Here is a 14114-nt window from a genome sequence, read left to right on the forward strand (position 1 = left end):
TAGGGAGTCATTCCTTTTCCGACTCCCTTAATTTAGTCTGGGCATGGTTTCCAGCCAGTGTCAGTTATTTTCCAATTTTCTTCTCCATTATTCTTAAGATGTAAATTTTTTCTTAATACCTCCACAATTCTCCTTTGTCTTGCCTGCACACAAATTAAATCTGTGGTCTTAAAAATCTGGTTTGATGAAAGATCCATTTGTCTCTTCCTAGTTCTTTTCAGAGTGAGCTGGCAAGGGTGTGTAGACCAGCGTGATCCTGGTGTGATCCATCAGTGACTGTTGTTTAGCTTTCTGTCTTTCTTTCCCTCAGCATTATTTGGAATATGTGTTTGCTTTGCCTTTTACTATATAGCAGGCTAGTAAGTCTGACTTTTATGAGGATAGTCATTGTAGCCTCTTCTGGTCCTTGTTTTAAACCTACACAGACCTCTGATTCCTCTACACTTTTAGTTTTTATTTTAATTGTACTGTTCTTGCTGAGGCCTCAAAGAATGGTGCTGCATAAATATAAAAAGAACAACAGATTCAGCCACTACTGCAGTTCATCTGTGGAAAATGGAACATTGTACAGCCTGAAAAATGCTGGCCTGTGCAGTCAGAGTCTCTGTGAATCCGTCATGACTGAAATGGGAAATAACAATCCTTTTTTGCCTGAGAAAACCACAGACATAATTTTCTTCTGTCCTTTGCATCCTTTCAGTGATTCAAGCACTGGTATTCTTTCATTCCAGTATGACTTTTCCATCTTCTTTCAGTCAGTGTGTACATAGTAAGTGAAGAGGTCACCAAAGAAATTGGGAGCACTGGACAGAGACTGTCAGACAAAGCCTGTATCTTCATAACAGCACAGTCAATGTGAGAGATCTCAGAAATCCTCCTGCAGCTCCTTAGATCATCTGCTTTGTTCACCCTTGTCTTCTCAGACACTGAGTATTTATCTTCTCCCTCACTCCGTCTTCCATAAAAGTTTGGTTAGTGTTGATTAATCTTATTTAGAGATTCTGATAATCTGATTAAATCAGATGTAAACATTTGTCTTATAAATCAGTGGTACCTCAAATACTCTGCAACTCAGCTTATATAAAAAGCAGTTGTAAGATTACACTCCATTACACCAAACAGTAAATATAGTTCTGTCTTTCTGTAAAATGCGATTTGCAAACCTTGTTTTGTGCTATCAACACATTGTCTATTTTTTAGGAAAGAAAATCATGGCCCCTTCCCATTCCAATGTTGTAAAATGCAAATAAAATTACTGGTGTTTGAGGTGTAAAAAGCTTGTGGCCAAACCCTCAAGTGAGGTAAATGCATGCATCCTCTTTAAAGCCAGTAGAGCTGCTCTGCTTTATGTCAGCTAAAGTTGTGATCTAGTAGATGAGTTGCTTTCTTTGGGGTTAAATCTTCATGGAGTCTGGACTTTCTCTCCATTTAACTAACTCCTTCATGGGCTGCAAAGCCTCATTCTTAGGCTTTGCAGCTACCTGCACTGAAGCACCAGCTATAGTTAGAGATCAACTTTTTTGCCCCTTTCAGTTCATTCTTAAAACAATTAATTTTCTCTGCAATGCTTATTTCACACTTGGCTAGGCCAGTAGGAGCTTTCAGTGTGTCCCCTCACTATAATTAACACTGCTTTTATTCCTCTTCCTCCAGAGAGTGCTTCCTAGGGACAAGCAGACAATAAGTCTCATCTAAGGTTCAGTGAAAATATTTTAGTAGATTCTGCCAAGAAATGAGTATTTCAAGATATTTTGAACATAAAAGCCATTCCAGGGAAAACTGATCCCACAATAGGACAGAGAGCTATTTTTAAAATTGCTTCAGGGTCTGCAGCTGGGATTTTATTTGGTTTTGGTGGTTGTTTTTTTTTTCCTTACTATTCTTTGACATTTTTAAGATAAGTCCTGCACATGGTTGTCCTACAGAACAATCCTGCAAAAGTCAACACTTCCAGACACTTGTTTACAGGACAGCTACTAAGCACAGGTCTCATCCATGGCTATCATTATTCCACAATAACAAAGCCCCTAAGGTCTGTCTTTGTCTAGGATTTTGTTGATAAATTGCCAACACAGAGGACCTCACTTTGCAGAAGTAACATTGTTATTGCCAAGTTTCAAAACAGCGGAGACTTGAAAGTCTTGAAGTAGTGTTTGTGTACTGCAAAGCTCTGTTTTTTCCAACTGCTCCTCAGTATCTTGCCTTGCCTAGATTCTGAAATTGTGTAAATGTGAAAATATTTACAAAGTTTCCAGAATTATTCTTGATTGAATTTAGCATCTAAACCATCCAGTCCTTAATTTTTCTTGGCTTGCTTCTCTTTTTCCATGCTATGATCTCCAGGGTGGGTCAGTGTTCTTAAGCTCACCTTTTTAGTCTCTGCAACTGAATTCAGAAGACAAGATTATGTTCTCTGTGCTCCTAAAATCCATAACAAAACTCACTTTAATTTCACTGGGAGCAGGACTTGCCCTGAGAAGGCTACACTTCTGAACAAGGATATGATGAGTAAGACACAGGCTCAAGGTTTGTATCCAGTGGTCTAGTTTTCAGTCATTCATTTGAATCAGAAATCACAATTAAGATCAAAAAACTACCTTCTGAATCATTTTCCCATCTAGGTACTTCTGTGTCTCGCTGTTGCCATAATTTGTAAGTGCTTCCCAAGGTTTTAAAAATAGAAAGAACAAAATGCTCTCCTCCTCCCTCTTTTATTTTCCAAACCCTGTGAAAAATAGGTTAGAGAGGTTTACTTTGCATTTCTTATTTGTTTCTTTGCATACAGGAAGAATTTGCAAAGGTAAAGACGCATTGAAGAAATAGGTCCTGGAGAAATTATATTCTTCTTCACAGTGGTCAGGACCATGTTCAGTATCCCTAGATCCCTCTTCTGGGAGACTGCTGTCTCTGTTACTTCAGCCTATTCCACTGGTGACACAATTCTTGTGGGCAAATAGTTTTGCCATACAGTCATGAGAGAAGCTGAGCAGTGGTGCATCCCTGTTTGATGTATGCTGTAAATTGTCTATACTTCAGCTTGCATGGCTTCTCCTGCTTTGTCAGCTTTGAAGTCCTAAAGGAAGAGTAATTGAGCTCTAGGAAATTTACAGAAGCGATCTTCTGGTAAACCAACAGCCTGCTAACAGCCCTGTAGCACTGATGAATGAGAAAGTACTTGAGCAGTTTCAGAGTGTGACTGCTTTTCTTACAAGCTTCTAAGAAACAGGGGAAAAAAAAATAATAAAGTGTTTCAGTAGTGGCAAAAGGGGCCGGTTTGTAATGCATTGTTTGAAGACAACAGGTTTTCAGTAGTGTTGGTACCCTGCCATCATCTGATGCCAATGAGTATGTTGGGAGGGGGCAACATTAAATTCTTTCTATTAATCATTCCATTTGTCTTTCCTTCTTTCTGTTTCTCTTGCTTCCAAGTGGAGTAGCAGATCTCCAGTGCAGGACCTAGTTAAATATTCTCTGTATTGATCTGGGTCCTCTCCCTTCATTTGGACAGTTTCTGTTCATTATTCAGATATTCTCTACTCTTTTGTATTGAAGGAAATTTGGGTTTCAGTGCTGTCCTCATGAATTGCCTTCAATTACAGTTTCTAGTGTACACATTCTGACTTGTTGGCTAGGAAGCATTGAAAACGTTTCTATTGTTTCTTGTTGTTGATGGTCTTAAGGTCAAATTAGATGCATTCCTACCAGCAGGGCCTTTACTTTGCAATCGGTTACCCCCACCAGTTTCTTCTTGGTGTTAAAGGCTTGATTTTCATATTAGGCTGATCTACTCCTTCATTTCTAAAGCAACTGAAAGTAACAGAAATCCATCTGAAGAGGTGATGGCACTAATTGCTGCTATGAAGATGTAACTTACTGCTGCACGTGTGTTAATGACCTAATGTGATTGTGCCTACTGTGACTTCATTGCAAGTTGTAAATGGGTGAAATTTTGGGTTATTCATCCAAGGAGAACCATGTCTAGGAATGTATTTCCATGCACTATTTTAAAAAAAGGCCTGACAATATTTTTATGGCAAACCAACTGAAAGGCACTCCTGAGTCTGCATTTAAACTCCAGGGCAAAGTGGGCTTGAAGGTGCTTTTTTCTAGCAAGTCTTTTGAAAGGAGAACACAGCTGGGAAAACTCACCGCTCCTTCTTTCCTCCTCCCCAACACACACGTGTTTTGTCCATGTCCAGCAAATATTTTCAGTAGCAAAAATTATTTCAGTTTGAAAAAGAAAAATCACCCAGGAGTTTGTAGTCCATTTGCAAGCCTATACTTAAACTGGGAAGGATGAAAGTGATAAAAGATATCTCTAGTCTTTAATCAGTTCACATCTGGTTTTTTAATAGCAGTTCAGGGGAGTGGTAGCAACAGTTACACAACTGCTGCCCTGGGGGAGTTAAATTTTGCTTTTGGCATCTCCTGTGTTAAGTGGAGAAGAGCAGTTTGGGGCTAGAAGAATGATATATATCTGCAGGAGGGAAGGAGCTGAGGGGGTGGGGGGAGAGCTTTAAATGAATTCTTTAATGGGAGCCCTTTCCAGAAGGCATCCATGGTATTCCTCTGCAAAAGGAAGAATAAGTACTCAGCACCATATATGGTGACACTTTTATGTTTTTTAATATAAACATGTACAGGCTGGAGCAATCCATGTAGATGGGTTTTGCTGATTGGTTGGGTCAGGGGGGAGGGAAGGAAATGAGACCCTGCTTTTAATATCTTAACATTAGAAAACTTGAGCTTGAGTTTGAATAAATAAACAGTAGGCAGAGTTGGCAAGATTTTCAGCTTTGCAAAATAGCCCCTTCCTCTGCCTTGATTTTCCAGCTTTTGTATTTGTTTTCATTTAGCTTGTTTGTTTGCAGCTGTTTCATTCTGTAAATTGCTCTGATTTTTGTTCAGGGAGTATGTTGCTCCCAGTGTAGACAAGCAACAGATCAGCAAAAGCTATTTGAGATAGCCTGGCTCCAAATATAAGGGGACCAAATGCACTCAGTCAGCCACCACAATGCTGGGCATAGGAAAAGAGGATGCCACACAGGGTTTGAGGAAAAGCAACACACAATCACTTAGCTCAGGAAAGTTACAGTTTTGGAGGGGTAAACTTCTGCTTTTTTGAATTTACTTAAATATTTCAGGAACCAAGTTGGAGAATGCAGCTGCCAGGTGTCTCTGATGCTGCGGGAGAGTTCAGCTTCCAGAGCAGAAATGCTCAGAGAGTGAGTATGTTTCCCAGGGACTTGCATGGGTGGGTTCTATTTTTTGCTCTGTTAATTCCCTGCCCTTACAGACCCAGGCTGGCTGCTGTTCAACCTAATCCCCAAATGTGACCCAACAAATTGTTTTCATCATACAGGCTAAGCACATCGTACCAAGCCAGAGTAGAGAAGATCTTTTTTGTTTGTGCCCTTATATGGCTCCTGAAGTCATCATTGATGCAATAAACTAATGGAGTGTGCTCCTCTAATCAACCTCCCCTTCTGTAAACACGTTTTGTTCCTGCTCTGAGATTGTTCCCTGACATTTTTAAACCAGCCCCTTTCCTGGCTCTCTCTTTCTTTTCTTTTTTGGATCATAGTGGGAGGGAATCAGCCAGCTCTGGAGAGCAAAGAGATGGTGGAGATCATGGTAAACTAACATTTGGTAGAACAAGTGGCTTCAAAAAGAACAGCAGTGAAACCAGAGCAGCTGAGGAAGAGCAGGAAGACGTCCGAGGTGTGCTGAAGAGGCGAGTGGAAACTCGGGAACACACAGAGGAGAGCCTGAGGCAGCAGGAAGCTGAGCAACTTGATTTCCGTGACATTTTAGGCAAGAAAGTCAGCACCAAAAGTTTTTCTGAGGAGGATCTGAAAGAAATCCCAGCCGAGCAAATGGACTTCCGAGCAAACCTGCAGCGGCAGGTCAAACCCAAGACCTTGTCAGAGGAGGAAAGGAAAGTTCATGCTCCTCAGCAGGTGGACTTCCGCTCTGTGCTAGCCAAGAAAGGCACCCCAAAAACCCCCTTGCCAGAGAAGGTGCCACCACCTAAGCCAGCTGTTACAGATTTCAGATCTGTGCTGGGCTCAAAGAAAAAGCCACCTGCAGAGAATGGCAGCACTGGCACCCCAGCACCCAACGCCCGGGCTAACTCTGAAGCCCAGAATGCGACCCCAAATTCTCAAGCCCCTGTTGCCAAACCAGCAGTGAAAAAAGAAGAGAAGAACGACAGAAACTGTGAACATGGGTGTGCAGTGGTGGATGGCGGGATAATTGGGAAAAAAGCTGAAAACAAAGCACCAGCAAGCAAGCCACCAGCAAGCAAAGCAACAGCACCTTCCTTTACAGAGAAGCTTCAGGATGCTCAAGTAGTAGATGGTGAAAAATTGGTCTTACAATGTCGGATTTCCTCTGATCCCCCTGCAGCTGTCACCTGGACTCTAGACAGCAAAGCCATCAAATCATCAAAGTCCATTGTCATCTCCCAAGAAGGTAAATACATTTCAATACAAGCCAGCTGGATGGCACACTGTTATATATGACTCTTGATTAATAATATTTAGTTCATTAAAGGTAACGCAATTCTTTATTTAAGTCCTGTGCCAGTAACTGTTTCCAGATGCAGCTTTCTTGTTATTTCAGTGAGGTACACAAGGAATAGTAGTGTTTGATGTTTCTTGCAGATTCTCCTTTAACAGCCTGCAAATGTAATTTTTATGAAGTTGAACTTCTTGCATTTTTAAATGTTGTTTACGTTGCTAATGCTGTTTAAGGAGCTGGTCATGATGTTTATTTAAGCTGAACTTAAAGGATTTAGAACATGGAAAACAGAATAATATTATTGTTAATTTACAAATTTTAAATTCTTTTTTCTGTATGTTTAATATTTCAGGCTTTCTATTGCAATAAGAAACACAGAAGCAAAGAGGGGTTTTGTTATAGAGAGAAAACAGCACAACTTCAAGCTACATAGTTAGGATCAGAGCTAAGAATTGATTTGCAGTGTAATTAATGGTCCACCACAGATGCTTCTGATGCTTTTACAGACACTGAAATATTTGAACCTCACTGGCTTGGCAACTTCCAACTCATTTCAAAACAGTGCAGGGTTTGATAGAAGTCCTTAGAGAGAACACTCACTCTTGTTAAATTGAGTGATTTCTTTATATTCCACATTCTGACTGGCTTTGTATGAAAGTTAATATTGTATCTAAACAAAATATACTTTCCTTGGGACAAAAACTGGGAGGATAAATTATATAAAAAAAATCCAAAACTTATTTTCTTCATTTTTTTTTTCATAAAACACTGAGAGAATTATATGGAGAATGACACTGTCCTGGAAGTTGTAGTAAAATGTTCGTGTTCACAGGAAGAGTTACAGCTTGACATGAATCTGCACTCATAATTGTGAATCTTTCTTTAATCCAGACTATTTCCAGTGTTATTAAATAAAAGAGAGCCAAATGAAGATTCACAATAGTTCACCACAACAAGTGAATCTTTGTGCAGAATTCCAAGGACTGAAACATAATGATTCCTTTAAAGTGGTTGCACTCAGAAACAACATTACCTTCAGATAGGGGGGAAAAAAGGAACCTGGGCACTACATTAAGGGGATACCAAAGCGAGTAGATGGAGAGAGTGAAATGGTAGCAGGTGTGTTGTGTCTGGCCTGTTCTGAAGTAGCATAAAAAAGTATTTATTAGTACAGGATGATTTTCACCAGAGGGTACTGTATAGAACAGGGGTAACTGTCATGTGCAGTACAACTTTTGTATGGGAAAAGGTTGACTGATGAAAATGCCATCCTTGTAAGAAGGACTGAGAGGATCAGGAAGGTGGACACTGCAATTTGATCAGCCTTACACTAGAAGGAAGATTTCAAGGGTTTTCTCAGAGTTGCTCAGAGTGAAAAGAAATTTTGCATCTCAAAGTTTCATGTCTCCTATCAAAGCACATCAGAGAAACATTGTGTTAAAGCTTCTGAGCTATGGTGTAGCCTTCCGAAGTCCCAAAGCTTTGGTGTTGTGGTGCTGCAGAAAGCTGTTTTCTTGACTGAAATAATCAGAGTAATTGACTGTTACAATCCCTCAACTGCTACTCACTTTATAAAATGGTACTGTGGAGCTGAAAATCCAGTGTAGTTGTGTATACAGTGAAGTGAACTTCATGTACAGAAATGCTCTACTACTTGTCTGAGTAGGGCATGTGACTTGTTCCATCCAGTTTGTCTGGCCTAGATGATACTCTTGGTCTTAACACCCCAGAGCTGGCGTTTTGTCAGGATGTCACACTTCAGCAGTATTTTCCATTGAAGTAAGGAACAAAGGGCATGACTGGATAAGGAATCCAGTTTCAGGACAGCTTCTTGCAGGGACTGAAGAAATGGCCTTTATGTTTTAATTGTACCTGCATTATTACACTAGTTTCATGCTTAGGTAGTTAGTATTATTGCTGCTTCAAAGTTGTGCTTTCTTTTGCACATATTTGTAGAGGATCTTAGAAAGAAATCTTACATGGGGAAGTAAATGCTACAGTTTTCTCCTTTAATGGAAAAAAATGGAGTGAGGATTAGGACAATTTTTTTAAACTTATTACTTACCCCCTGGTACACGGAGGGGATGCATTGCATGATGGTCAGTTTAGGGTTTTCCCTGACAGTACCTGCTACCTTTGGCACTTGGAAAACAATGTGTTGCTGCTCTTCCACTGTGAAATGCTTTAATGCCAACTGTTAAGTAACTAACTAGGTATGCATGAAACTTAATTCAAGTTAGTTCCAGTTTTCTTAGAGAGTAACTTTTCTCTTTTCTCCTAATTAGGAACACATCGATGGTTGAAGGAACCAAGGGAAGAGAGGGATAATTAGAGCTACAGACTAGAACTGGGAAATAGTGAATTAAGGATGAATATCAGGAAGTACTGTTCAATAAAGAAACTGTATGGATTAGTATCACAGTAAGAGTTTGGGGCCACTTTAAAGGGAGAGAACAACAGTAAAACTGGATGCAGTACTCAGCAGCCCAGTGCCAAAATTTCAGATTCCATCTTTTGCCCCCAACACTGAAAAGGCAACTTTGTTACACCCACAGGTATCATGTCCTCCAGCAGCAGGGCCTTTGGCCAACCTTGGAGCAGAATTTAATGGGCTCTGGAGATAATCCCCTAGGGTCATCCTCAGCTGAAAGAAGGTTGGATCTGTGGGGAAGGAGAGGAAGGCAGAGCAAAAGGATCCAGCTCACATTAATGGGCTTAGATCTTGCAAAGCCATTTTTTTATTTCTTTGGTGTGACCTTGCTCATCCTGTGTTCAGAAACAAAATCCACTGTGGAAGTAGGTAGAGTGGGTCCGTTCTTAGCCATTTCACCAACAGGTTGTGTGCTGCCTTGATGTTTGGAAATGACCAGTGGTTCTCACGTAAGGAAAATTTGCCAGAGGTGTCTCACAGAGTAATGGCTTATTTGTTCTTAGTGAGTTGGATACTGGAAAATTCTCTACCTAGAGTGAGACATGGCTATCTGCTTCTTGTTGTGATACAAGCCCATCTTAGTTAGCATGGGCCACTGGCCCACAAACTGTGTAATGTAACACACGAATCTGCAGAATGCCAGGTATTTGTCTTTTGGACATGAAATTAAGTCTCTCTGTCATTGCCAGAAAGCAAAAAGAGATGGCAGTTTGCTGATATCCTGGTGCCAAATAAAGTAAAGATAAATACATCACATTTGGTGCCTGATAAAACAAGTGGCATATTTGGCCAGGAAGGGAAGACTTAAAAGTATACTTTTGTGTGTAACAAGTTCACGGGATAGTCAAGCTAACTAGTCACTCATTCAAAGTAACTTTCGTTGGCATATTTATCCTGGCTGCTAGTAAGGCCCTTTACCTGTTAGAAACAAGTCTATTTACATGTGTCCTCTGTGTTTAGAGAGGTTAATGCTACATTGCTGGTCCAAGGCAAGTTAGCCATTGGCATGTAAGAGAAGGGAGGGTGTTAGCCACACTTCTGTACCATCAGAGAAGCCTGAATTCAAGCACCATGATCAAAATAAGCACTGACTGGTAAGGTCTTGGCAGAGGAAAAATTAAATCTTTCTCCAAAAAAAGACCTTCATCTTCAGGCTTATGCTGTATCAAGCACTTAATTTAGGATTTGCAATGTATTCTGTTATTCCAGGGTTAAATTGGAAGTCAGAATCTGAGCAGCATGATACTGAATGTCACAATCACAACATAGCTAAAATCAATCTCATTCCTTCCATTTTAAATTTCAACTATTAATACTGCTTTGTTTTCCCTTGCAATCATGAACTACTAGTTTCTCCATTTCTTTAAATAATTCCCCAACCAGTATTCTTTCAGTTGATTGGCATGAGTGTTGTGTTGCTTAAAGTATCATTTTCATGACAAAATGAGCTTTTACACCATTTTTCTTTTATAAACGTCTGACCTGGTAGGAGTTTATTAATGGTTTAATTTTATATTTTTCTTCTTTTAAACACTTGTGACATCATGGTTATCCACATTCATGGGATAGATATAAATGTGGTTTTCCCTGTGAAATCTCAAAATAAACAGTAACTGTAACAAACAAACAAAAGAGGATACTCATAAATTAAAGCATTATGCATTTATAGGGGCAAGTTAGGTGGTTTATGGTTAAGAGGCACTTGATTTTAATATGAGAGAGTTCCTTTTTTGAAGTTACAGGGTTGGGTTTTTTTGGAATAAAAGTTTTTAAGAAGGTCCTAGCAGACACTAGAGTGGAGTGAGACATATAAGGACTGAGTAGAACAAACTTCCTCACACGGTGAACTCTTTAGAGCAGGAACCATTTTGGATTACATTTGTATAGTACTTGGCACAGCAGTGCCCTGTGCTAGTGTCCTGCTGTGTGACTATGGGATACAAAATCCAGATAGAAAATTTTTGCATGGTTACAAAAGTTCTTCTAGAAGACGACAGTCAAAGAGGTTTAGAAACTGGCAAGACTGCTCTTTTTTTTCTTTTCTTTTTTTTTTTTTTTTTAAGTGTCTTGGCAGCATAAAGAATTGGTAATCTTGTTAGCAGTAAGACCTTAACAACTTTCTTGTGACTTAACATAACTCCTAAATCTTCCTACCCATTGTGCAAGCCTTTGTCTGTCAGTCTAACTTAACTTCGAATAAGAATTTGGTGTGTAATAAGCACAACTCTACATACTGCTCAAAGTAGATGGAGTCTGCAGCTTAAAAAAAGGTTCTTCAGAAAGTTTAAGGCTGGGGAGATCGTCTGAGCATCAGTTCTGACACAATTCCATCTTTGTCACATTCCACAATATTTCTCTCAGTACTGTCCTTTGTGTCTGAATCTTCCTTCTTCCAGAAACACATCCAGTGTAAGTTTAAATGCAGCAAAAGGGAGACATTTGCTATAATCACTAGTAATTAATTTCAATGCCCTAAGTGTTTTATTTTTAAATTAAGAAATGAAAAAATGTCTTATTTCTAATATAAATTTATCTAGGTTCTTCTTCCATACACTTGTTTCCTTTCTCTGCAAAGCTGAAGATCCCATTTTTACTTGATAAAATGGCTTTGACTCTGTAATCAAGATACCTCTCTATCTGTTTATTTTTGAAACTTGACAGCTCAAGTTCTAATCAATTTTCTCTCCATGATGCACTTTATTCAGCCCTTGAAGGCTTGGGGTAGTTTTGTTTTATTTTGAATACTTCACCTTCAGTTGCTGTTTGTTGGTTTATTATCCTATTTAGAAAACAGGCAGCAGAACTGTAGGTTGGTATCAGCACCAGTGAGATGGAGGTCACCTGCCTATTGCTGTGCTTGCTGGAGGTCATTGGTCCTTTTTCTACCTCCAGTAGTGGAGCTAATGTTTGTTACTTCTGTATTAAACTTCTAAACCTTCTGAAAACAGAGCATCCCTTCTATCCACGGATGCTTACATTTCACTACCTTAAAGCCCATTTTCTCTGAGTGAATGGGACTCAGCTTAACAAGTAAATGAGATTGATTATGAGGGCTGCCTTGTTTTCTCTTTCTTTTTGTCCTTTCCCTTTCCAACACGCTTACTGTAATCTGTAAGTTTATCAAAATTCATTTATTAATACTTCTACATTACACATTAAAATAGCTAGTCACTTTGGTCCCAGTCTGATCACTAGGAAGTCCACCAGCAACATACCAAGGGATGATTTCCTATTGCCAGCTTCTTCATGAGATCTTTATTTTGGCAGCTCTAACTCTTCCTGGCATGAATGTCACAATTATAGTAATATAGCATTAATTACAAGCAGAAAAATGTGAGATAACACTAATATTTTAGTAAAGACTAAGAACATTACCTTTACACAGATACATTTGCCAGTTAAATGTGTGATTTCATGAATAGTGAAATTAGGTTTCTTACCTTCCTTTACAGTTCTATCAATTAGCAATAACTACATTTGACAATTTTTCTTCTCTGAAACTCATGTGAGTTTTCTCACTACTTTGCCTGTTGTCATTGTAACTGTAGTCAATATTTTCCAAGTCAACCCACTTGCCATTTTTAAACATGACTGTGATACTAGCATGCATTTCTGCTTTCCCAGACAGTATGTGATTTATTAAAAAATTAACACCAATGGGCCAATGAGTTCTCTAACAAGTCATGGCTCTTAGGCACAATTTCTCATGGCCTAATATATATTGATAATGCCTAAATACTTCATAGTTCTTCTTTATCCAAGGGGATACAAATAAGAAATACATAAAATTCAGTCTGTATCCTAGATGGGAGTCGAGAGATTGGCCATCTGGATGCCAGTGTGGAGAATTAGAATCAGGAGCTGTTTTTTGTTGGTTTGTGTGTTTGTTTTATATCTGAAGTTGACTTTCTTCAGAGTTTCATGGAAAGAATGCAGAAGCCTAGAGATATTTTAAACTGGCTTGCACTATTTTTGAGTAAGTCCAAAAATCCTTTAATAGCTCAAAATGCAAGGGAGAGGCTTTGTGTATATAAACCAGAGCCTCCAGTAAACTGTCTGCTTCTGTAGCTGTTAAGGTCTTCTCTAGAGCTGCACCAGTTCCATGGCTAAGTAGAAGATCCCTGTGCTCATGTTTACTCCAATCCTGCCTATACTGAAAATGTTTTAAAGACTGTACATGGGCTGGTTCCTAAAAAATACAACAAAAAAAACCCAAATCCAACCAAACAAAAAAAACAACCCAGAGGGATGGGGGGACAAAACTGATAGCAAATTCTTTTAGTTGACTGGGATTTATGAAGTGCCAGGATTCAGAATATCCAACTGGAGTGATCAGTCTGGGCTTTCTTGCAGTTATGAGAAAATAAGCCTGTTGCAGGTCATGAAAGGTTTTTGCAGAGGAAATACCACATACTTCATTGAAATGCATTTGGCCTTCTAGCCCCGGGAATTGACTGTAGCTCTAGATCACAGGGCATAGGCCTATTGGAGAGTTTCCTGTCCTTATGAAATCTCATAAATTTTGTCTTTTTGGGGAGGGGGCAAAGGTTTGTTTTCTAAGAAAAGGAGGTTTCTACAGCCATGTGCTCTCTCAGCCACCCCTTACACTCCTGGTCCAGCCTTGCCAATGCTTTTTTGAACCAGTGGACGATTTCACACTTAGTCCTAGTAGTCCACAGTTTCATGAAAACTAGTGACTAAATAAAGGAGAACAACCCAAGTTGTCTTATTTCCCCTTCACTCTTCCACTGAGGGCAGAATATCACCACTATATCTGGTGGTAGCAACAAGCCCAGCAATCCCCATATACTTTGTGTGTGCTCCTCCAGTGTAGTTGCTGGGGAGTATGAAGAAGTGGAGGGAAACAGGATATGGATTATTGCTGCAGGAGGTGTAAGCCAGGAGAAAAAGGATGCAGCCCTTGAAAAAAACAGATTTCCTTCATCCTCTTCTCACAAAATAACTTCATTAAAGTCAACACATAAGTATTCTTTTGGAATGGGTAAGACTGACATTAGTTGATGAGGACTCTGCTTTCAGTGCATGGAATAAGCCAAATACAGCTTCAATCAGACCCCTGCCATGCAGCCTGGCCAGGGCTAGATTCTAAAAGCAAAATTAACAGAGCACTGAATACATGTGGCAAGCTGAGGACTGTCAT

General features: G+C 39.5%; 1 protein-coding gene across 3 annotated transcripts in view; it reads left to right on the forward strand.

Annotated features, from left to right (window-relative positions):
* Positions 1–14114, forward strand: part of MYLK (myosin light chain kinase) — a 208426-nt gene that overhangs the window by 129992 nt on the left and 64320 nt on the right. For all 3 annotated transcript variants that reach the window (XM_051623195.1, XM_051623196.1, XM_051623197.1), the window contains 2 exons: positions 5145–5225; positions 5585–6474. In XM_051623195.1, coding sequence (XP_051479155.1) covers positions 5145–5225; positions 5585–6474 — 971 coding nt within the window. The remainder of the gene's footprint in view (positions 1–5144; positions 5226–5584; positions 6475–14114) is intronic.

Source organism: Apus apus, chromosome 6 (assembly GCF_020740795.1).
Source record: "Apus apus isolate bApuApu2 chromosome 6, bApuApu2.pri.cur, whole genome shotgun sequence".
In the NCBI taxonomy this organism is placed as follows: domain Eukaryota; kingdom Metazoa; phylum Chordata; class Aves; order Apodiformes; family Apodidae; genus Apus; species Apus apus.